The sequence below is a fragment of the Peromyscus californicus genome, unplaced genomic scaffold (genome assembly GCF_007827085.1).
Source record: "Peromyscus californicus insignis strain IS unplaced genomic scaffold, ASM782708v3 Scaffold_7__1_contigs__length_154581171, whole genome shotgun sequence".
Classification (NCBI taxonomy): domain Eukaryota; kingdom Metazoa; phylum Chordata; class Mammalia; order Rodentia; family Cricetidae; genus Peromyscus; species Peromyscus californicus.
Genome location: NW_026294595.1, coordinates 60,630,757 through 60,656,578, shown reverse-complemented (window position 1 = coordinate 60,656,578; position 25,822 = coordinate 60,630,757). Strand labels below are relative to the sequence as shown.

Genomic DNA, 25,822 nt, shown 5'->3' with positions numbered 1-25,822 from the left:
CTCGAAAGAGTTTCCTTAGCTCTTGTAAAGATAGTTTGGTACATGAATAGCAGTTCATCTTGATGTGTTGGTGGGGTGGCAGTCAAGAATCTTACTGAATTACCATCATGATCTGCATTTGAGATCATTCTAGTATCCACACAGTTTTTTAGTATGTGATATTTTTTCCTGAATAATGTTCTACATATGCTATAGAAGATTGTATAATCTGCTGCTGTTGGAAGTGATGATCTATTTGTGAATGTTTATAACCATCTGGTCTAGAATGTCTTTAAGTCTACTGTTTCCATGTTGATCTAACTGTTTTTAATTTATTTAATTTTTATTTTGTGTATTGGTGTGAGGGTGTCAGATCCCCTGGAACTGGAGTTACAGACAGTTGTGAGCTGCCATGTGGGTACTGGGAATTGAATCCAGGTCCTTTGGAAGAGCAACCAGTGCTCTTAACCACTGAGCCATTGCTACAGCCCTGATCTAATTGTTTTTAGAGATATTGGTCTGTATTATCTACCCATTATTGAAAGTGAGTTATTGGAGACTTCAAATATTTTTGTATTCCTATAAAATTTTCCATGAAGATCTGTCAATATTTGTGGTATAGTAAATACTCCAATGTTCAGGACACACTTATTTATAAATATTGGATTCTCTTGATTGACTCATTGTCAAAGACATTGATGTTATTACATAGTTATGGACTTGAAGGCTATCTTGCCTGATATGCTCATAGGCAGCCCTGCTACAATAGTCTCTTGTATGCAACATATTTTTTGATCTTGAAGAAATAGTGAAGAATGATATTTGATTGATCATTTTTAATTGCAGGCACTGTGAATCATTTGGTTAGAGAATTTATTATTTTGCATTTAAAGTAATGATTAATTTATAAGGACTTCTTGTTGATGTTTTAACTTGTTTACTGATTATTTTGTAATTCCTTTGTTTTTTTCAATATTTCTATCTTCCTTTATGATTTTCTAAAATTTATAGTAGCAGATTTTAATTCCTTTGTTCTGATCTTTTGTGTGCATACTAGAGAAAGTTTTCCCTTTAATTAATCATGAGACTTTACATAAAACACACTTATAATATTCTATTTTAAGCAAATAATAATTTAAATTTAGCCATATGCAAAACTCTACACTTTACTCCCCTCCTCCAATATCTTTTATGCTCTTGATGTTATACATTACAGCCTTTTAATAATTTAATAATAAATTAACATTATTGGAACTACATTTTTAAATACACTTGCTTTCAGCTTTTGTACGAAAGAGGTAATTTCTATACTATTTCTGTATTAGTCAGACTATTTATTTACTTTAACCAGTGAGCTTTATATTTTCACATCTTATGTTGTTTCATGCAGAGAATCCCTTGATCCCTCCTCTTGAGGAAGATCTAATAACAGTGGATTCCATCAGCATTAGTTCATCTGGGAATGTTTCTCTCATTTTAGGGGAGCAGTTTTTCTGGATAAAACAGTCCTTATAGTTGTGGGAACTTTAAGCATTTTGAGTATATCGTCTCACCTCCCCTTTAAACTCACAAGGATCTGTTCAGAAGCCCACTGATGGCACCGTAGGTGCTCCTTGGTAGAAGTCGTCACTTTTCTCTTACTGCTAGGAAAAGTATTTATCTTCTTTTGATCATTTATTTATCATTAATTATAGTATTTTGTTTCAATGTTGCTTAAAATCCTTCTATTAATCTAGGTGTCCATGTATCTCCCAATATTTGTGGTTTCTCACATAGTATTTCTTTGAATAGACTTCCCCTCCCTGTCTCTCCTCTCCCTCCCTCTTCCCCTCTCTCTTCCTTCTTCCCCTTCTTCCCTCTCCTTTCATTTCCCTCTCTTCCTCTATCTTACTCTTCTTCCTTCTAAAATACCATAATTTATTTACTGAGATATCTGATGATATCACATCAGTCCTTTGCTTCTTCATTCTTTTATATTTCTTATTATTAATACACTAACCTTAAGCATTCGATCTAATTACTTCTTCTACAGGATGGACTCCATTGCTGAACGTCCTAACTGGATTTTTCAGTTCTCCTGTTTCCTTCTTCAGCTCTGGGATTTCAACTTGCTTCTGTTGTCCTCTTTCTATTTCTTTACTAAATCTCCAGGTTCATCATTCATTGTTACCCTGATCTTGTGTAGCTTTCTGTTGGTGTTTTCATGCTCTTAACTGAGCCTTAAGGGAATCACTGTGAATGACTTTTCAAGAACTTTGTGGGCCTCCTTTTTTTCAGGATTGGTTCCTGGATCTTTAATTTTCTCTGGTGTTTCATGTTTGCTAAATCGTCCATTACCTGCAAAGCCTTGAATTCTAGCATCTGAAAGTGAAAACACTTCTTCCCGTAATTACTAACTGGTTTTGTCAAGATAAGTCCTTGTCCTTTTTGGTCTCTGGGTTTATAAAAATGCTTCCAGGATTATAGCCAAGTAGGGCTGAAACCAGGTCATGCAGCTGCTACCATATCCATATTTGGTCTGAATGTTATTACCAGTGAAAGACCCTAGCCCTTCAGGCTTACACCCCCAAGCCTCAGGAAGAGAGAAACTTCAAGCACCAGGAAATGAGAAACTAAAAATCTAGTTCCAAGGGCCACCTGACTCAGCCACTACTCAATCACCCCTGGAACAATGTAACAATGTAAAAAAGATTTCTGTTAAGAGATGTGCTCAACTGTGACTGGGATAGTTGCAGGTGTTCCAGGAAGGACCACCGTGACCTGTGTGTAAACTCCACTCCCGCCCTGATACCCCCCTTGAGGTTTCAGGAAGAATGTGCATGCTGACATGACTGTACCCACTCTGTGATCACCTTGTGATCAGGCCATGAAATTGTATGGGAATTGTAATCTTGTGGGTTTTGTGGATTTTTCCTTTAAAAGCCCTTATGGGGCTGCAGTAAGATGTGACTCTTGCTCCTGGGAGCAGAGAAGCTCTTCTGTACAGAAGCCTTAATAAATTCCTCATGCTGTTGCATCAACTGGACTGGAGTCCGGGTTCTTGGGGTGCCCACTTGAGACCCTAAACCTTTGGGGTCCAACACCAGGGAATACATTCCTAGAAGTGGAGCCCTATTGGGATGAGGGCTTGCATTAAGGTCCTCAGATGACAGGCAAATCACTACCTATGCTAACTGGTGTGGCTTCCTATGGGTCCCTAGGACAGCTCCCACTAGGCTCCTGGGTAAGTCTCTGGGCCAGGAGTATTGGCCCTTGTCCATAGATAAGACATACTGGAATCAAATCATTAACCAAAATCAGCTCCACAGTGGAGACCATGGTCTGCAGCCCTGCCACTAGACAAGTGTGTTTCTACCCTCTGGGTTTCTAAAAGAGGACAACACTGCTTTCCACTGATAGCTAATATAGGCTGCAGTCACATATCAGGACCATTCCAGGGTCCACAACTAGGACCAAGTATGGTAGGCCTGTTATCTGAGACTTGGTGGCCATGACTCTTTCTGGCTCCCTTGTTTGATGTTTTTAAAGATGAGATTAAAATCAAACATGTTAGTAGCATTTACAAGTGGGCAGAGCCATTTCTGAACCTAGAGTCAGGCTGAAGTAGACTTCCAGCCTAACATCTGAAACCAATCCCTTCCTCTCAAAGCATCCCTTTTCCTTGTCATCTTGGGAAGCCATCACTCTGCATTCACCACTGTTTATTGTAGAGAGAAACTTCTCTGATTAAGGTTGAAAGCATCTTTTGCTTATCAGCATGTGGTAATTTGAATGAAAATGGCCCCATACACTTATAGGGAATGGCATTATTGGGAAGTGTGACCTTTTGGAGTAGGTGTTGCATTGTTAGAGAAAGTGTGTCACTAGGGGTGGGCTTTGAGGTCTCAGAAGCTCAAACTAGGCCTAATGTGTCACAGCCTCTTGCTGCTGCCTTTGGATTCAGATGTAGAACTCTGAGCTCTTCTCCAGCACCATGTCTGCCTATATTGCCATTATGCTTCCTGTCATAATGATAATGGATTAAATCTCTGACACTATAAGCCAGTCCCAATTAGTTTTCCTTTATAAGAGTTTGCCGTGGTCATGGTGTCTCATCACAGCAATAGAAACCCTAAGACACAGTGTATGCACAGATATTTAGAAGGAAGTTTGCTGCACTGTTATTTTAGTTAAAGATCAGTAGTAAATGACTTGCCTGAGTCTGTGACCTCATCAGCCCTGGGTTGTTAGCTGGACTTACAGTACCAGGAATGAGTCATGCCCCTGATGATCTCTTCTGACCAACCACGTGGACCAGGCCCAAACAAGACATTCATACCACAGTCTTTAAAACTTGGGGAACATTGTGGAAGACAGAACAGGAAGTATGTAAGAGTGGAAGACAGGGTGAAGGGCTACAAAGAGCTGTTCTCTTGGTATTGTGTTCCCCAAAAATATTGTGCACCCTAATAAACTTATCTGGGGTCAGAGACAGAACAGCCACTAGATACAAAGGCTAGAAAATGGTGGCACTCACACCTTTAATCCTAGCATTCCAGAGGTAGCAATCCCTCTGGATCTCTGTGAGTTCAAGGCCACATTGGAAACAGCCAGGCATGGTGACACACGCCTTTAATCCCACGAAGTGAGGCTTTAATCCCAGGGAGTGATGGCAAAAACAGAAAGATATATAAGGCGTGAGGACCAGAAACTAGAAGCATTTGGCTGGTTAAACTTTTAGGCTTCTAGCAGCACAGTTCAGCTAAGATCCATTTGGATGAGCACTCAGAAGCTTCCAGTCTCAGGAAACAGGATCAGCTGAGGAATTGGCCAGCTGTAAGGTAGCTGTGGCTTGTTCTGCTTCTCTGATCTTCCAGCATTTACCCCAATACCTGGCTTCAGGTTTTTTTTTATTAATAAGACCCTCTAAGATTCATGCTACACATTACAGCCATTAACTCATAGCTGTAACTGTTCTGGCTCCACACAAGACCCAGTATTAATACAAGGAAGGGCAGTGCTCAGGGGATCCTATTATTTATCTCTTAGGTATGGAATATTGGTAGATTCTAGCAGGAACACCACTGTCTTTAGTATTATACCTCCTGCTGAGCCCATCAGGCCCCAATGGATAGCTCCAGGGGATCACAAAATAAATAAAATAGACACGAACATGAGAGAGATTTGTGAAGAGGATGGTGTGGGGTTAGAGTGGACAGTATGTATTGCATACATGTATGAAACTGTCTTAAAACAATTTGATTTTTAAATATTAACAATATAAATAGACTTTTACAGTTTGGACCCTTAGCAGTGTTTTATAGCCTCCTACCTATATCCCAATGTTGCTATAAAGACTCTGGTTTGTAGAGAGGTATTAAATTATTGCTATTGTAGATGCAAGCAAGGAGGCTGTGTGTGTGTGTGTGTGTGTGTGTGTGTGTGTGTGTGTGTGTGTGTGTGATAGCACAAATATGTGTCTGGCATACGCATGTACCTGTCTCTGGGTACACACACAGAGGCCAGAAGAGTACAGTGGATATCTTGTTTTATGATTGAATCTCTTACTAAACCTGGGCCTAGGCTGGCAGCCAGTGAGCACCTCCTATTTCTGTCTCCCACTACAGCACAGGGGTCACAGGAACGTGCCCCCAGCTTTTTACATTAGTGCTGAGATTCAAACTCAGATCGTCATGCTGTGCAGCAAGCACTATTGTCCCCTAGACCATCTCTCCAGACCACAGGAGCTCTACCATCTTGCTAACACCACTCCCCCTACGTCTTAGAACACTTCAGATTGAACAAAATCCATTCATTAATCAATTTATTGGATATTATTGGAAATTAAGGGTATTAAGGGTATTAAAGCACAGTTCACGTTCACAAGGATCCTGTGGTCTTAGCTGGCAAAATATAAGTTATCAGTACAGTATAAGAACCTAGAACATCTTGTATAGTGGGACATACATAATTAACATGCCAGCTTTCTTTTCTTTAGAAGTGAATTGAGCAGTATGTCTTGGACAGATGAGTTTTTAGAACTTTTTTTTTTTTCATGTGTTACATTAGCTAAATTTATTCTTTTTTTTTAATTTATTTTAATTTATTTTGCAATACAATTCAGTTCTACATATCAGCCACGGATTCCCTTGTTCTCCCCCCTCCCGTCCCCCTCACCTTCCCCCCAACCCCCCCCCCCATTCCCATCTCCTCCAGGGCAAAGCCTTCCCCACAGACTGAGGTCAACCTGGTAGACTCAGTCCAGGTAGGTCTAGTCCCCTCCTCCCAGGCCAAGCCAAACAATCCTGCATAGGCCCCAGGTTTCAAACAGCCCACTCATGCAATGAGCACAAGATCTGGTCCCACTGCCTGGATGCCTCCCAAACAGATCAAGCCAATCAACTATCTCACCCATTCGGAGGGCCTGATCCAGTGGGGACCCCTCAGCCATTGGTTCATAGTTCATGTGTTTCCATTCATTTGGCTATTTGTCCCTGTGCTTTATCCAACCTTGGTCTCAACAATTCTCGCTCATATAAACCCTCCTCATTCTCGCTAATTGGACTCCCAGAGATCCACCCGGGGCCTAGTCATGGATCTCTGCATCCAGATCCCTTAGTAGTTGGATGAGGTTTCTAGCACAACAATTAGGGTGTTTGGCCATCCCATCACCAGAGTAGGTCAGATCGGGCTGTCTCTCGACCATTGCCAGCAGTCTGTTGTGTGGGTATCTTTGTGGATTTCTGTGGGCCTCTCTAGCACTTTGCTTCTTCCTATTCTCATGTGGTCTTCATTTACCATGGTCTCCTATTCCTTGTTCTCCCTCTCTGTTGTTGATCCAGCTTATCTGACTTACACTGAAATTGTTTTACTAAAATTAATTTTAATAGTACTAAATTTCACCTTGACTCCTGAAAGAAAGCAGGATGAGATAGGTGCGTCTCAAAAAGAAGAGAGACAAGTACAGTTCTGTTGTAAATAATTTAGAACTTGTTCTTTGATTGTAAGGAAAATAACAGACCACAGGCAGGAATACTTTTTGAGAAACAAGAGTTTAGAAAATGAGTATGTGTATTAGTAATCATTAGTATAAAATTGACTTTTAGAGTCGGGCGGTGGTGGCGCACGCCTTTAATCCCAGCACTTGGGAGGCAGAGACAGGCAGATCTCTGTGAATTCGAGGCCATCCTGGTCTCCAAAGTGAGTTCCAGGAAAGGCGCAAAGCTACACAGAGAAACCCTGTCTCAAAAAAGAAAAAAAAAAACAAAAAAAAAAAACAAAAAAAAAGAAAAGAAAACAAAAAAAAGAAATAATTTGTCATTTTTATCAACACAGAAAGAAAGCAAAATATCTGCCTAGGCCAGTAATTGTTTTTCCTACTCTTCCTTTGTTATTATAACTGTAAGTGCTCCCTAAAAAAAAAAGAAAGTCTTGAGTTACAAACCCCACTTTCTCACATCTACCTTAACAGTCAGTATCCAAATAAATAATATTTATTAAATAGTTCAAAATATATTGTGTAAATATATAAAATAGCTAATGAATCATACATGGAATTAAAATACTTAAAAATTAGAAATAAACACTAAATGGAAAAAATGAGCAACAGGAAAAATTGAAAAAGTCCATGTTAACAATTAAATTTATTTCTATTTAATGGATACAAATATTTCAGGGATTATCTAAGTTAGAAATTAAGGTTTCAAAATACACTTAATACAAAGTGCTAATTAGTAGAGATAAACTTGTATATAACTTTTTAACAAGCACTTTTTGCATATGACAAAGATATATTTTCTGAGCTAAAAGATGGAAACACAAAATAAAAAGTAGTCTGAGACAGTGTTTCACCTTTCCTAGTAGCCACAATTGTCCTCTTCGGTGCTGTATTTTTGAAAGATTTTTTAATGAAGTCATCGAAGTATAACAAGCTGAGAGACTCCTGGGGCTGTAATTATCTAGTTTGTTTTGAATCACTGTCTGGAGTTAGTCTAGTATTTTAATAAGGTCTACAGGGATTAGAAACAGTGAACACATGAATTATGAAACCCAGTGTTAACCTGAACAAAAGAAGGAAAAGAGCCAACTCATGAAAAAATTAGGCTATCCCTACAAAATTATGGAATACTATTTAGCAATACACCTAGTTTAGCTATAAAGACCAGGAAATGCAGGTTTCAACTAAGAAATGTTCCATCAGCATATATTTCATCATGTGACCAGAAATGCCAAGGTGTTTACTTGTTATAGCAAGCAAAGTGGAGAGATTGTGTCATTGCAATATTTTGACAAGGGTCACAGGGAGTAAAAAATGTGATCTTTAAGCAGAGCTATTTCAGGAAGAAAAGTTATTTCCCCTCCCAGAAATTTCCTGTGCATGTATAGTAATGAGTTTATAATAATGGTATGTGATTTTACCAATATATTTTACATTTAGCATTATAAACTGTTACCGAGTTCTTGACTACTTTTCTGGCATTAAACTATTAAGAATCTGAATTCAATAAAGATAAAAATACCAAGGAAAGAAAGAATCTTCATTTTGGTGGACAGGCAAATCCAAATCTCATACAGTAAAGCACTTTTCTCTACCCTTCCCTTGGTGTGAGATCATACTCCTGGAAGGAAGCTATCTTGTCATGTATCCTGACAAAGGAATCTCTCATTAAAGATGCAGAGGAAAGGTGCTAATTATGGAGCTAAGATAAAACAACGCTGAGGCCTAGTTTCATATTTTCCAATATGTAGTCGAAGGGGCAGGGCCCTGGTTATCTGTTCCAACCATTAAGTATATGAGAAGAATCACTTTCCATAACATTAAAATATCCCTGTCTCTACCCAGCTTCTTTTTCTGCAGCTCTTTACATTTCCCATCATTCTTCCCATACTGTTTTTCTTTCTGAGATCAGAGTGTCATGATCAGCTCATGAATCTCATTGCTCTGGCAGCTATACTTCTGGTCATGACTTAGCCACATCATTTCTTAGAATCCGATAGCCTTCAGGCACCCAGGCTCTGACACACAAGCAGCCTCAACCATGCTGGAGCTTGCAGAGCTCCAGGTGGAAGGTTCTAGCATAGTGCTAGTGGAGTCAGTGTGTCTGCAGTACTGCATGCCAAGTGACTTCAGGGTCCAACCCCCAGTAGATCTATTAAAAAGTGTATCTGGTCACATAATGATTAAAAGGTATTTGGGAGGTCTGAAAACATGGCAGCCAGGATAATTCTCAAAAGTATTCTAAAACCCCCCAACTACCACCTGCCTGAACCCAAATGTTGTCCAACAAGCTAAGAGACAACTTTGGATATCTGAGTGTGAAGGGCCTTTGAGTCATCACTTAGTCTGAGGTCAAAAGCCCAAAGAGTATTTTTGAAAAGAGGTATGGGGGCTTTATATCATTTTTTCACTTAGAATTTAAAATAAATTATAATCTTAAAAATGTCTATGAGATTAATGAATCCCATTCAATGGAAAACTAGTTGTCTATACTCAGCTTCAACAGTAAAACTGGGAACTCCGGAGACATAAAAATAGTTATCGAGTTCATTATATACAGGGGGTTCATTTTACTATGAGACATAATGAACAAAAAGTAGTCATTATTTACTAGATTAAATAATAATATAGGGAGGAAGCTTTTGCTTGTTACTTTAAATTAAACACTGCAACAAGTATATATTTAGATTGTTTTTATTATCCTTAAAGAACTGTTTGTAACATTTTACAAATCTTCAGACTGTTCAAGAAATACAGCAACGTCAATAAATACACCAAAACATGAGATTTCTCTAATGAAAGAATACAAAGAAGAAGAAAAAAATTAGAAACACCTGAGAACAAGAGGGCAAGACGTCAACTCTAGATCTGAAGTGGAAACCAAGTCAGGTCTCTCTATGATGTCAGCACACAATAATAAGTAACTCAAGCCGTAGAAATTAATGTGTAGTTTTGAGCTTCACCTTTCTGGGAAGTTTGGAAGGACAATATTTGAACCCAAAACCTCTAAAACCCTATAATATATGTATATATCAATAGCAGAGGATCCAAATACATAGAAACTGGCCTGACAGTAACTGCCAAAGCAAAGCAGAGCTCTTATTCCTCAGCATTTGTGACCTTCGTGGCATACTGTGAACTATAAAAGGGCATGATCCCTCTTCAACTGCAGAAAGTCATAAAAATGGATTTTATAAAGTTTCAAGGTCATCTGTATTCAAAACTGCATACAGCTGTGCTTTAGGAAATGAATCTATTGGTTAATTGATAGCTTTGCCTTCAAGATATATCCAAACTATGTACAAAGGATCCACAAATGTCAGCAATTTGTAACCAAAATTTGCTAGTTTACATATGCAAAAGTCTGCATTGACTTTCAATTTAAAAATTTAAGAAAGTAGTGAATAGTGTTGGTTTATCATGTGGGTTAAGAAAAAGTAGATGGCTTCAGCTTTTTAACAGGGAATTGTGAACTGCTCACAAATGAGAAGTCACATTCTTCTGATTAGAAAAGATAAGCTGCCTAAAATTCCCAATCAAAAACAGCACATGCAGTATTTTTTGAAGTGAGTTTGTGAAATTAAAGTTCTACAAAAGCCCTTAGGATGCATCATCTCATTTCCCTTAGACAAGAATGAGTGAAGTCACTGGCGTACTTGGGCGATATACTCATATGTTTATATGTGTATTTCATTGCCCAGTTGAGACACAAAACCTTTTTAAAGGTGAGGCTATACACTTACAGTGTTAAGGAGATGCAGCACTTTACTATGTAGTTCCTAACCTCATTCCAATATAAACAATTTGTCAATATGTTGTGAATTCAAGAAACAGCACGCAAAAGAAAATGTTACATGCAAAATTCATTGTTCCAACGTGAAACACTAGGGCTCTATAGTTTTTAATACCTGCACATCTGTTTAATTTGGCTAACAAGATGTACACTGAAGAAAGATGTTATCAATCCTCCTAACACAAGTCCGAGTCAAAGGCACTTCCACAGAGCACTAACTCCTTAAATTTCTCCAAGTCATTCCATGCTGTTTATGATCTATTTCTGTGTGAGACCAATAAAAGCCCCCTTGTCTAAATGTGAGCCTTGTCACTCTACCCCCAAAAGCAAGCCTATGTGTCACCCAAACACATATGGAGGGTAGTAATATACAAGAAACATAGGCAAAGGTCTTTGCATTCTTTGGGTTAAATTCATAAAGCCAGGAGAGTTCCAACAGGTAAGATATTTCAGAAGGGATTGCAGGAAAAACTGGCTGAAGTCTATTGTCTTGATGGGGGGGGGGGGACTGCTGACTTCCATTGAATAACTATCTACAATTTTACAAAGTTGGGGTGTCTATTTTAGTTTCCTTAAATTGTTTAGGTGGCTTGAATCTCCTCTGCTGTCATACATTGAATGGTAGAGGGTGAGAAGAACCATTTCTTCACACCAAAAGGAAAGGGAGAGCTGCTGGACAAATGTGTCCTCGAAAGAATTTTTAAGTAGAACAGGATGGGTCAATTGGATCAAAGAGCTTTTATTTGTAGAAGAGTTGAGGACACATAACTGAAAACAGCTCGTGAGTTCACGCTGAGGAAAGGACACTGATAAATGCCTGGAACTGACCAGTGAGGCTGTACGGATACAAGCGACAAGGCAAGCTCCCCCTTGAAACCCAGAATGTTTTCCTCAAACATCTAACAGTGTCAACATGAAGAAACCTAACTCATACCCTGGAGATTGTTTGAATATCAGGAAAATGGCCTTTCCTTTCCTGCCCAATTACATGGAATATTCACTTCCTTTATCTCCACAGTCTTCATTTTTTAGCATTCACAAGAATTTTTTTTATTCTTTAATCAACTGTAATAGTCACTAAATGACTGAATTTGAATTGGGGTTCTGACAAGAGTATTAAAAACAGATTTCAGCCTATGCGGATAAGTGAACCTCAAAGCAAACCATAGCCTCCTCTCACCTGGCAACTAAGGTCACTTCATTTGAAAATAAAAAGACAACAGCAGAGTTTTCACTTCTCAAATTTCTACCTAAGTCAATGCCTTATTTTCTCCGCAAACCTACATCCCCAAATAACCAGAGTTGGGTCTCCTCTGATGAACTGGGGACTTCCTGCCTGTGTCATAGGAGCACAGGATTTACTTTGGTGTTGACAATCCACAAACCATGAATCTTAAGAAGGAAAGTGTCGTTTGGTCTTTAACATCGGTCCAAACATTTATCAAGCTGTTTTTAAGCATAGGCAGGAAGAGACACCATAGTCACACTGCAGGAAGATGAGGCCCGAAGAAGACACCTGCCTTCGCGTCCCACGAGACCAAGGCAGAGGTAAGATTTTAAAAAGCAGCTTTAGCACACTTTTCACTACTGTAGTCTTAAGAGTCGGTACCAATTGGCAAACTGAGCAACGTTTTCCGATAACGTATTTTACATTTTGAAAACTTGGATATCTTCATCACTCAAAAGCAAAAGAAAAGAACAGGCCAGAGAAAGCATTTCTGATTTTTGAATTATTATTTTACCATCTACTTTGCTTGAGATGTGTCTAAGGCCCATGAGATTGCTCAGTCTCAGCTTCCTAAATTCATACTGCAATTTACAAGAAGCAAGAATACACACCATGAAACGACAGACATACATGGCTCTCACAATTAGTTTATGGGAATCAGTGGACGCTCCTCTCGTTTCTTCCAGATGTTAGTCTTGCTATCTCTTTTGGCTAGTGGTGGTGGTCGGCCTCTTTTTTTAGTGGGAGATGTGTTGGCTTCAAAATCTTCCATGGTGCTTTTCCTTCCTGGAGACTCTTCCCCAGGATGCTCTATAATAACTCCACTACCCCCATCTAAGATGTGCCTCAATGCAGGATCCTCAGGGGAGCAGACTGTGGTTCCACTCTCACTGCTGCTCAGGTCTAAATCTTCCAGGTAAAGGATCTTGGGCTGATGCATGCTTTTGATGAATGTTTTCTCCCTCTCCAGCTTTCTGCTTGAATGATGTTCATTCATATCCACCCCAGAGTCTAGACTTGTATCATTGCTCTGGGTTCTCTTGCCTTTTTTCAGGTCTATAAAGGAGTGTCTCACTTGTGCCACAGGCTTTCCATCAAGAGACACAAACCATGCCCTGGGATGGGGAGAGGGCTTGCCTTTGGACAGCTCGAGGAGGGTCTGCTCTGAAATTCCTTGGAGTTCTGATGAAAAAGGAGTCATCACAACAGCTTCATTTAGAGTTCCAGGAACAGACACAGACTCCAACAAGCTATTGGAATATCGGCTCCAGTCGGAAGTCTGGGATGGCAAGCTCTGCTGACCTTCAAGTACAATGTCTTCCTCTCTGGCATCTGGGGCCTGGATGTGAGAATGCATTGGCATTTTGGGCAATGTTTGTGTAAAGTTTTCTCTGTTCACTGGTTCCATCAGTTGGCCATAGACTAACTGTCCCTTTCGTGGCAAAGTGGCAGACTTAGCAGCATGTAACTGCTCTGGTGTGGAAAAAAGGTCTGATGTCTGAAGGATGGCAATGGGCTGGCTGTAGATGTGCATAAGCTGCTCGGGAATGTGGGAACGCCCATATACCTCCTCACTTCCTGTGAGATACCTCTTGTCCTCTTGAGCATCACCTAGTGATGGAGAGAGATTGTTGTTAATATGCTTAAGTTGTTTGCTTCCTATACTTGGCTCCAAAGACTGTGTTGGATTTCTTGAGTAGTTATTGTGATTGCCTGACAGAAAGGAAACATCTTCATTGTAGATTTTAAAATTGTCCCGAGTTTTCACCATGGAAATTCTTTCTTCTGCTTCCTTCTTGGTGGTTTCCTTTTTCTGGGGGCTGTAGGATGAGGTTTGGGCATTAAATAACTGTGCCTTGTCCTCAGCTTTTAATGCAACTTTGACTGAACTGATATGATTTATGTGTGTTGTTGATGTTGTCTGGTCTCTCTTGAGGATCTCAAGTTTAGTGATATTTCTTTCTCTTTTCTGTGGTGTTCCACATTTACCCCTAGAGGAGAAAAAGCAAAAAGTAAAGGATACTTAAAAGTTACAATCTATAAGGTTCACCAAAGAAAAATATACCAAAACATACAAATATATATCTAATGATTATTAGAATACATTTGTTTTGGTTTCCAATCTAAATATATTAAAGGCTAAGCGATTTCTTTGTAATTTTTTAATTTTTATTTATGTGTATGTATGTGCATGTGAGAGCCCCTAGAACTGGAGTTATAGGCAGATATGAGTGCTGGGCACAGAACTCAGGTTCTTTGGAAGAGCAAGTGTTTTTTTTTTGTTGTTGTTGTTTGTTTGCTTGTTTTTGGTTATTTGTTTTGTTTTTAAATAGATTCTTCTTGCATACAGTACACCTGGACCACAGTTTCCCCTCCCTCCACTTCTTCCAGCTCCTTGCCACCTCTTCTCTCCCCTAGATCGACTTCCTCTCTGTTTCCCTTCATAAAAGAGCAAGCCTCCAAGAGACAACAACCAAACACAGCAAAACAAGATACAATAAGACAAGGGAAAAGCCCTCATATGGAGGCTGGACAAGGCAACACAATGGGAGGAAAAGAGTCTCAAGAGCAGGCAAAAGAAACAGAGACACACCGGCTCCCACTGTTAGGAGTCCCACAAAAACGCCAATCTAACAGCTACAACATATATGCAGAGGACCTGGTTCATACCCTTGCCAGCCTCATATTTGCTGCCTCAGTAGAAAAAAGTGTTTTTAACCACTAAGTCATCTCTCCAGCCCCTAATAATTATTTCTATAAATGAACTCTATAATGCACACAACATACTGAAATTATACTATAATATGAAAACTCTGTCTATACACATAGATTAGTGCTGTTCTCACCTGCAATAACAAAGTAGTACAGCAAAAAATCCAATGATAATAACTATTGTTCCCCCTAATATGGCTGTAAGGAACACCGTGTGGTAGGCAGTTATGTCTTTAGAATCTTCATTTATACCGGAACCTGTATGATTCAACATAAACACAGAAAAACGTATTATTTGGGGTTAGACTTTTAGTTTTGTTCTATCCTGGATAAGGCAGACTGAGTATATGTGTTCAATTCTATTGGTTTGCTTCCTTCAAAGCAGTGGTAGACTGCTGTGGGTGAAGCACATCTTTCGTGCCCTGTGGGATTAGTCAACTGACTTGCTTTGACCAATGAATTTTGAACTCTTGGAATGAGGTTGCGTGACTATGGGAATAGCTTTTTCCAAAATACCACTTGCCTTCAGAAACTGAACTTCTTGCTTAATATTGCAACCCTAGTTAATAACATGCATCCAGATCATCTAAATTTTTGTATTCAATCTGTTTCCCTACTGTGTATTCAGCCTATTCAGTTTAACTTACCTTTAAGAAAACAATGTAACAAACCTTACTATGCCTTGGAATTCCCATGTAATTCACTCTTACAAAATACACTGAATGCATAGCTTTAATCTAAAACCATTTTCCCCGTCTCTCCTTTGGGACTCTTCCATGCCCCCGAGCCAGAATAATGGATAAGCATTGTGGTATTCTTTTTCAGAAAGTAGTCAGTATGTTGAAAGCAACTTAAAGAAAACAAACATTCGCCATAAATGTTGGAAGCGACAGGTGGATACAGGTTGATAGCATCTGTTTGCAGTTTTGAGTGCTGCTTGGGGGTCAGTAAATTCTTCCTTTGTAAATGCTGGTAAAAAAAAAAAATTAAGAGATTCCTCATTTCCTTCCTATACCATATTTTCTGTGCTATTTGATAAATACGGAACAAAGCCCTTTGTTAGAAGCAGACAGAAAGATACAGGGAGAGAAGTGCAGAATCCACATTTGGGATCACTCTTGGTTTAAACTGCTCCAAGAAGAACAGCCTTTTTCTTTAATGTGGCACCAAAGCATGTGATGTGGCTCGGCCATCTTGCCAAGGCACTCTGACATGGGAAGAGTATGTCCCAGAAAGTCACTGTGCCTTCAACCTGAGTTCTGAAATGAGAAAACATGTTGAGTTGAACCACGCCAAGCCCAAGAGCAGAGCAGCCAACCCCAAACACTCACATGCTTCAAAGGTAATAAATAATTATATCAGCTAAAATGGCTGACTGCTGCACAACAGCTTGCTCTTACAGAACTGGTATCCTGCTGCTGAGATGCTGAGAAAACAAAATCCTAAAATATGTGGCTTCCGAGCCCTAAAGAGAACTTTGAAGGAAATTGTTTAAGGAAGTTGTAAAAATGGAAACAAATTATGCAGTAGCAAAATATAGAACTATGGGGTTCTTATTTAATTTGAGTTAGAATGATGGGTAACAGAACCCATCCAGCCTCCAGCATGTGAAAGGATGTTTCTGTATTCAGGAAGGTTTTGGGGGGGGGTTGTTTTGTTTTTTGTTTTATTGTTGTTTTGTTGCTTGTTTTGTGGGGATGTGTTGTTGTTTTTGTTTTGTTTTGTTTTGTTTTCTTACAGCTTTATCCAGACAGGATCTCACTATGTAGCTCAGGCTGTCCTGGAACTCTCTATGTAGACCAGGCTGGCCTCAGACTCACAGAGATCTGCCTACCTCTACCTCCCAAGTGCATCACTATGCCCAGTTCTATTAAGGAAGATTTAATAGATTGAATATATAATGATTTTTTTTAATTTTTGATAAATTTACTGGATGTGATAAATGTGGGGTTTCCTTAGGTTCAGATTCCCTGCATAATTTGGTACTGTGTTAAATACTTTGTGTTAAATCAGCATGGATTATCCCTAGTGAAGAATTCTTGATGTGTGGCCACCAGCTTCCAGCCACCTTCTGTTCAAACTGCCAGGTCAATGATCGTGTTTTATATCATCTATCTGATCTTTCAAAAACAATCTGGAGACACTATCCAACATCCTTTCCCCTCATGTCCCCCAGAGTCTTCCTCCTCAGAAAGATCAGGCACTGTGTTCGGAAAGACTGGGAAGGACTGGAGTCAGTGGCAGCCACCTGGTGAGGAGTTGAGCAAGCTCTGGTCTGCTCTCTGGAGCTGCAGAGATGTCTGCCTTCCCCAGGAACCTGTAAACTACACACATTCTTCACCTTTTAAAAAATTACTCAAAATGTCCCTGTTTCTTAAAGCCAGAGGATCTAACTGTGCTGGGCAGAATTTATTCATGAAAACATAAACTTAGAAAATACTGGAAGCAACTTTAGTCTTCATAGATTCATTAGAGGTGACAGGAAGACACTTAAAGTTCATGGAGCTCAATCCTTTGGTCCTGTATACAAGAAAAGGGGAGGGGGAGGAGTTGTCTAGTTTCATTCACCTGCTATTCACATGGCAATGCTTAGGCTAAGCTGGAGGCCAGCTGATATTAACTCCAGCATGCTATGTGCATTATTCTTTAAAATTATTTTGTTTCGTTTTTACAGTACCTCTAGCTCCTGGGAATGGAGCTGCTATCCAGTAGCCCAAGTGTGGTGCATCGTAGGTCCAAATCAAATGACTGTTGTGCTCCTTGACTATTCCCCAGCCATGATGCACCCAAGCACCTAAAACATATGGTAAGTGAAAAATAATAATTAGGTATAGTTCTAAACCTGAAACTGAAGGTATAAAAACAGTTTGTTGGTAGTCAAGTAAAGAATTCAGAACATTTCAGAAATTATAAATACCATGATACTAAATATCTAGGATGATAAATCTTAAATATCACACCATACTCATTAGAATGTATACATGATGACATAATGTGAATGATTTGTCATGACTAAAGGAGACAAATTCATTGTAACAAAACTCAACTTATGTACCCTGAGAATGTGAAGAAAAAAATTCTAATTTAAAGGCTAGCTAAGATGTAAAGTGCTTGAATCCCAGAGTTCAGTCTCCAGCACCAGACACTTAATAAGAGAGGAATAAATCCCAATTCATCAACAGGTAGTTATTTGTCACTTGTCCTGAGATTGTGATTAAACATATGTACAACATATGTTCTGTGACCTTATCACTTTAAGAACCATTGTTCTAATGCTACTGATTGTTTTTCCAGAACAATTTATTTTCCATCCAGAGCTGCACCTATGAATGAGTCAGACTTCACATGCAGTTTTCATCTGAGGTGTTAGAAATTAAAGCAGTTCACTACAGGCGTGCTGCTGTAGCTGGGAAGCAAGCCCAGATCTGGTCTTCTTTGCAATGGAGAATGAAGTCAGAAGATCCAGGAGGAAATGATTAAATGACCAAAGTGGAACTCAGATCACTGCAACATCTGTAACGAGGTGAGTCCCTAAAGGGGGACCATCACTCCTTCCATCTCTTGTGGAATTTATTGTCAAGATATTCACACATATTTTTAATGGTCCTAACTACGATTTTAGATACTCTCATACTGCCTACTTAACATTTCCTGAGGGAAATTCATGTGGCGGTCAGAGTGGAAGCAGGTGTGAGAGGGTGCAACAGAAGGGATCATGGCTGCCAAAGTGTTTGAGTCCATCGGAAAGTTTGGCCTAACGCTAGCCGTTGCAGGAGGCGTGGTGAACTCTGCCTTATACAATGTGGATGCTGGGCACAAAGCTGTCATCTTTGACCGATTCTGTGGAGTGCAGGACATTGTGGTAGGGGAAGGGACTCACTTTCTCATCCCTTGAGTACAGAAACCCATTATCTTTGACTGCCGCTCGTGACCCCGGAATGTACCAGTCATCACTGGTAGCAAAGATTTGCAGAATGTCAACATCACACTATGCATCCTCTTCCAGCCGGTGGCCAGCCATCTTCCTCATATCTACACCAGCATCGGTGAGGACTATGATGAGCGGGTGCTGCCATCCATCACCACAGAGATCCTCAAGTCAGTAGTGGCTCGCTTTGATGCTGGAGAATTGATCACCCAGTGAGAGCTGGTCTCGAGGCAGGTGAGTGATGACCTCACAGAGAGAGCAGCAACGTTTGGGCTCATCCTGGATGACGTGTCCCTGACACATCTGACCTTCGGGAAGGAGTTCACAGAGGCAGTGGAAGCCAAACAGGTGGCTCAGCAGGAAGCGAAGAGGGCCAGATTTGTGGTGGAAAAGGCTGAGCAGCAGAAGAAGGCAGCCATCATCTCTGCTGAGGGTGACTCCAAGGCAGCCAAGCTGATCGCCAACTCCCTGGCCACCGCAGGTGATGGCCTGATCGAGCTGCACAAGCTGGAGGCTGCTGAGGACATTGCTTACCAGTTCTCCCGCTCTCGGAACATCACCTACCTGCCAGCCGGGCAGTCGGTGCTCCTCCAGCTTCCCCAGTGAGACCTCCCCTGCTTGCACCTTCTCGGGTCAACCAGGCCAGGGCCTCCATCATTCTGAATACACTTTCCTTCTGCCCCACCCCAGAAATCACTGTGAAATTTCATGATTGACTTAACATGAAGGAAATAAAAGCAAAATCACTCAAAAAAGAAAAAATTCCTGAGGGAATATTTTTTAATCTTAAATTATTTCTTCCTCAAAATGTTAGAGGAACACAAGACAACGTAGGTGAATAATGTTCAAATTTTTGTTTGTTTGTTTTTACATAATGTGTACGATGGTTAACTTCAGTTGTCAGCTTGATGAGAGCTACAATCACCTTAAGAAATGGGCCTCCTCTGGCACGCCTGTGGAGAATTATCTTGAGAAGGTCAATTGAAGTAGGAAGACACTCACACTGTGAGTGGCACCAGCCACTGGGCCATGATCCGGAACAGTGTGAAAGGAGAAAACCAGCTGAGTACCAGCCTTCATCACTCTCTGCTTCTTGACGATGGATGCAGCATGACCAGCTACCTCAACCCCTCCTCTACTGTAGCTTCCCCACCACCATTAGACTACAACCATCACAGTTATAAGTCAAAATAAATCATATCTCTCTCTTAAGTTGCCTTTGTCAGGGCATTTTATTATAGCAATTGGAAAAGCAATCAAGACAATGAATCAGCATCATTTCCCCTCACAAACATATGCACCAGTGAGGTCAATCATGGTCCTTAACAAAGTGTACAAAGTGGTAATGTTAGTGAAAGCCTAGATGAGTATAAAGCTCTAAGATTAAATATCCAAATATCCAAAAGAAAAACATTCTATTTTATCTTAGCTACCATACCTGTGTTCATATCAAAAGTCCAAGCAGGTATGCGATCTCCCACGTTTACATGATTTGTATGTAGAAGAGGAAGAGATATATGAATAGAGCCATCCACCTTTAGTTCTTTTCCTCCAGAATATATTTTCACACATATTGCAGCAAGAGGAGTCAACTCAATGTTTTCCAAACCTAAAAGAGAGTATAATTTATTAAGATTATACTCAGAAGTTGCATATACATAATAAATTGTCATGACTCTAAAACTCATTTTACTCTATTATTTCATCATTGTTACCCATTCTAATGCATACTCTATTGGCTGTACATTAAAGTTTTTTTAAATATAATTTCAATATATTTCATAAATAGCTACTGGCTAAGAATGTAACATTGGCCAATAGGTGTAAGCTTCAGTTAGTCTAATTCTCTCAGAGTCATCTGATTTAAGGACACTGGAATCCAACCAAATGTTTTTGAAGATGTAATCCCAGGCCATGAGATGGCTCAGTGGGTAAAGGTACTTGCTGTATAAGCCTGACAACCTGAGTTTGATTCCTGCTTGGAAGGAGAGCACTGGCTCCTAGAAGTAGTCTTCTCGCCCCCACAGGCATGCTGCATCGAGTGCACACACTCTATGCCCTAAGCGCTAATCCTAACTTTCAACTTAAAAAAAACAAAAAACACCTGTAGATTCACAGGGCTCTAGAACTGTGTAATCCAATAGATGGGCTGCCAGCTGCACGTGGCTTTTATACAAAACCTAGACCTTTGGGGCTCTGACGACATCTCAAACTCGGTAAGCACGTGTGACCAGTGGCACCAGGCTAGACAAAGCAGAGAGATCTCCTTATAAGACTCGGCATCTTTAAAGCAGGATTTTGAGAGGAAAACTCATTGTGACCCTGCCCAAGTCTCATGAGCTTTGTCTTGAACACCCTCCAGCACAGCGTGAGCTCACCTGTGACAGACAGTGGTGTAGCATTCATGTGTCTTTACTTTGCACATCTTCTAACTTACATCTAGAAAAACCTCGTCAGATATCTTAGACCAACTTCCTCAAGAATCAGGCTTTGGGATAATTTGAGCAGGAACTGACCAGGGAAGTAATCGCCGGAAACAACCACTCATGAAGTGGAAGGTTAATACACAAGAAAAGAAGCCAACACAGGACATGGTAAAGAAGGAGAATCAGGGAGATAACTCCAGAACAAGCCCACTAGCCAAAGCAAGGAAATAGGAGTATTAATGTGTCAACTCCGGTATGCTCCATGTAAGGACAAAGCCTGCTTCATGAACCAGGCAGTGCCCTCAGCAGTGATTGATGTGTGTGGTAGCGAACAGGCTTGACAGAAGACTGGGCTTCGTCTGGCTGCAACACTGGAAATATCAGTTTTATTTATAATTTATAGCATATTTTATTTATATAATATACTCTTTTTACTCTCATTTCTAGATGTACCCAAATGAACCAAAATTTGACACAACCAAAATACTCAAAATTATAAATTGTCTGAGGTAATTTTTTTATATAATTTAATTTAATTTTACATATCAGCCACGGATTCCCCTGTCCTCCCTCCTCCCGCCCTCCCCCCGCCCCCAGGTAATTTTAGACAGTGGTGTTTCAATTAGATTCACAAATAGGAGAAATGGTGTGACAAATGTGGTTGTGTTTTAAATTTTGTTTTAAAAGTGAAATTCCATTCATCCCTTAACTTTTTTTTTTTTTTTTTTTAAAGATTTATTTATTTATTTATTTATTATGTATACAGCATGTATGACTGCAGGCCAGAAGAGGGCACCAGATCTTATTACAGATGGTTGTGAGCCACCATGTGGTTGCTGGGAATTGAACTCAGGACCTCTGGAAGAGCAGTCAGTGCTCTTAACCTCTGAGCCATCTCTCCAGCCCCATCCCTTAACTTTTAAATCACAAGATCCTAACAACAAAGCTGCGGACTGTGGACTAGTTTCTTTCCTAGCTAAGACAGATCAAGTAGAAATTACGATCACTGACTCAGCTCTGTCACCGTGGTAAACATAACTCAGAGACCAGCTGATAGCATACTTTCTCTGGCTATTTAACTGACACTTCTCATCAGTTTGCTAAAGACTAACTGCATAGGAAGTCAAACCGGGATATACGTATTTAAGTCAAAGTTGCTAAATGTATCATATTGTAAATTTTACAATAATCACAGCTTTTTCTGTATTTTGCCTACTTACTTTGGTTCAAATGAAATTTAATGAATTAAAATGAAAAGACATTTTGATTAGTTTGACATAATAGATACCAAAGACTTTGGTATAATTATTCTTTTTTTTGTTTTGTTTATTTGTTTGTTTGTTTGTTGTGGGAGACAAGGTTTCTCTGTGTAACAGTCCTGGCTGTCCTAGAACCCTCTTTGTACCCAGGCTGGCCTCAAACTCACAGATATCTGCCTGCCTCTTTGCCTCTCAGGGGCTGGGTCACCACACCTGGCTTAACTATTCTCTCTTGGATAAAAAGAAATTGCTTATAAACAATTAATACTTAGATATTTCAAAAGCAACATGTATTTTGCAAAGCTTTAGTGAGAATCAAATGTGTAATACTATGCACATAAATAAATGGTATTTGATGAAAAATTTATGTGCTGATATTTTTTAGAACTATGATTACATATTTAAAAACTAGAAAATAAAAAAAAAAAAAAAAAAAAAAAAAAAAAAAAAAACTAGAAAATACCTGGTTTGTTAAGAGTGATTCCGGTCGTATACAGAAAATTGTCCACCTTTAAAAACTGCTGTAGAACTGTTAGATAGCCAGTCACGTTGCTAATATGGTGGTTGTCAGGAAGTTTAATGAAGGCTTTTGAAAACTGAACACTCGGTTGAGATTTGGCATCTGGACAAAGGAAATTCCATTAACAAATGGACAAAAACATACGCATATTAAAAACAGCATCACTGGTCAGGACATTTTCTTCTACAGGATGTGGTTATAATGATTTCTGAGTGTCATCAACATCTCACATAATTACTTTAAATTCAGAACCAAGAAGCTTCCTTCTTTATCTATTTATATAAAGAGTACTTTCATTCCACAATAGTATCAATCTGTGAACCGCAAATGAGCCGCTGATGCTTACATGGATACACATAAGAAACTTGAGTACAAAGCAGAAGTTGTGGGGAAAGATGTCAGTAGTAATAATAATAATAATAATAATAATAATAATAATAATAATTATAATAATAATAATTATAATAATTATAATAATGTAAAGTTCTGGAATAGAAAAGATAGCATTCAGCATTCACATTACATGTGGTTCTTTTAGCTCATAAAGCACCTCCAGACCAGAACTGTTTGATTCTGCCCAGAATTTCTTCATGGCTCTTTCAGATCTCACTTTAGGGAACCATATGCTGACCATCCTCAGCTTGCGTGCTTCTGTAACAGGAGTGAGGTTGATGGTGTGTGTCAGAATGGGCCAAGACCAATCAAGCATCTTGTTCATGCTTAACAATAGGTCTAGTCCCAAGCACAACTACCAAGGTGTGTGCTTGCCTGGATACAGAATGGAAGGCTTGTTTTGTTTCCCACAGGGTCCCTTTTTGTAACCCAAAATGAGAGCTTGTTTGAAAATGGAGGCAGTGTTTACAGGGTGGAATTGAGAAATGGAGAGAGGAAAAACTATTTTTCAGTTATTCCAACTTGAGTCCTTCAGATTAAACCTTGCCTAAAGTAGACCCTGCTTTGTAAAAGATAAATGGTTCCTTTGGGGTTATGCTAGTTTAGGATAGGTTTCCAGCAACGTTCAATAATAACCACCCTTCGGGACATCCAGCCACATACTGAAGTGGGTAGGTTTCTCCATCAGATAGGTACACAGTAATTTTAAAGTCTTCCAAATGCCAGATTTCAGATGCATGTGTGTATTACTTCATTTCAATGGTGTTGAATGGACTCTCTTCTGATGTTTATCAGTTGAGAACGCAGTGACATGTTGATATTTCTATAACCAACATAATTTAACAAGCCAAGGATCAATTCCAAAATTAAAATTGTAAGTTATCAGATACATTACCTTTGGCCTTGGACTTAAATAAGATAACAGATAAATGCAGAAGAAATCATTTAAGTTATTAGGATGAAAAATGTATCAAATTTTAAAGATGTGTGTGATATTAAAAGATAGTGTCAGATAATTCTTAAAATCAGTTTCTAGGATTTTTTTCATAAAGGGAGAAAAATAACACCTGCAAGACACTGGAGTAAAATAGCATAATTATATCTTCATTATTATTTAGCTATTTGAGGAAACAATCTGGTATTTTCGGATCACTCAAAATATTATCTAATGCATTTTACTTTAAAATATGTGACCTTTATATATGGAGATATCATGATGAAATACACATTTTCGTATGCTAACCTAAATAATAAAATTTTTAAAAGATGTGGCTTAATAATGCTGAATATACAAATTTCTTACAAGTAAAAATACGCATCCTATGTAAATTACCTGCATTTCCTAAGAAAAGTTTTCATTTTTTTCTATTCCCCGTCTACAAATATATATATACTGAATGCACTTCTATTTTATAAACCAAATGTCTTCTTTAAAAAAAAAAAAAAGGATTTATTTATTATGTATACATTGTTCTGCCTGCATGTATCCCTGCAGGCCAGAAGAGGGCACCAGATCTCATTACCGATGCTCGTGAGCCACCATGTGGTTGCTGGGAATTGAACTCAGGACCTCTGGAAGAGCAGTCAGTGCTCTTAACCTCTGAGCCATTTCTCTAGGCCCGTCCCCCCACCCCCCACCCAAAATCCCTTCTTGACAAAATATTTTATGAGCATTAAGAAAAGAAGCAGGTACTTTATGGAGCGATGTAGCAACGTTAGAAACATCCGTATCTAATTTCATTGAAGCCCCAGCAGCATGAACCCAGGACTCTCTGTGGCTATGTGGCTCCTTTTCACTTTCTAATCTCCACACAAAACTCCCCATTCTAGTCTGCTGGGTGCTAGCAAAATGAGCACCAAATGCTCTAACACCTAGGGAAAGAGGGTCTACAGCCTTACTTAGTAAGTCACTCCAAGATTAATCAAGCCCAAGCTCAACTTTTAACTTGAGTACTCTTGAGTGTTCCTATTTAATACTTCAGAAATGCATAGGTTAGCTTCTAAATGTGAGTTTTCGCAAGCAATTCGTTAGGCCATGCCCCTCTTGACTGACTCATTCGTGAGGATTTTCTGCCTTGTAGTCATCTCCATTATGTTAGCGCTGAACATTAATAGACCAATACAAATCAAACAAATAGTTGTAATTTATAAAGGCATTATGCATTGTGTATCAAAAGAGAAGCAAAATGTCTATCTTTCTCTTAAGAATCAATTAAGGGACACATGGAGGTAAAGAAAGGGTCAAACTGTCATCTTCATAGTTGGTAAATCGGGGAGGACAACTGCCTGAACCAATACCCCCAAATGAGGCTTTTCACACTCTTTCTTGTGGACTTGCAAGTAACAAATACCACTAGTGAAGGCTGCCTAGACGATCGGAACTTCCCAGTGACAGGCCTCTCCCACATTAGCATCCAGATCCACACTGGAGGCACAGAAGGAAACAGAAACAGTTAGGGAGCCCAAAGATCTGGGAAACATGTCTGTCCTTGTCACTGTTTCATCAGCTATAAAAGCCCCACTAAGAGATGAGACAGAGAGGACAGACAGACAGCAATTTCTATTTCCTCATATCATATATTCCCATGTGAAGTGGATACTGAAGATA

At 39.4% G+C, this 25,822-nt stretch overlaps 1 protein-coding gene, 1 non-coding gene and 1 pseudogene across 2 annotated transcripts in view; 1 reads left to right on the top strand and 2 right to left on the bottom strand.

Moving 5' to 3' along the window:
- Positions 1 to 9,633: 9,633 nt before the first annotated feature.
- Fam171b (family with sequence similarity 171 member B) overlaps positions 9,634 to 25,822 on the bottom strand; it is a 52,331-nt gene continuing 36,142 nt past the window's right edge. Inside the window, exons 4-8 of the mRNA XM_052723008.1 lie at positions 22,765 to 22,923; positions 20,055 to 20,225; positions 17,366 to 17,482; positions 14,823 to 14,946; positions 9,634 to 13,967 (exon numbers count right to left, since the gene is read on the bottom strand). Coding sequence (XP_052578968.1) covers positions 12,620 to 13,967; positions 14,823 to 14,946; positions 17,366 to 17,482; positions 20,055 to 20,225; positions 22,765 to 22,923 — 1,919 coding nt within the window. The 3' untranslated portion in view covers positions 9,634 to 12,619. The remainder of the gene's footprint in view (positions 13,968 to 14,822; positions 14,947 to 17,365; positions 17,483 to 20,054; positions 20,226 to 22,764; positions 22,924 to 25,822) is intronic.
- Positions 17,489 to 20,048, top strand: LOC128100613 (prohibitin 1-like; annotated as a pseudogene).
- On the bottom strand, positions 18,008 to 18,083 carry LOC128102741 (small nucleolar RNA SNORD60). The gene has a single exon (XR_008215505.1). It is a non-coding gene; the product is annotated as a small nucleolar RNA SNORD60 (small nucleolar RNA).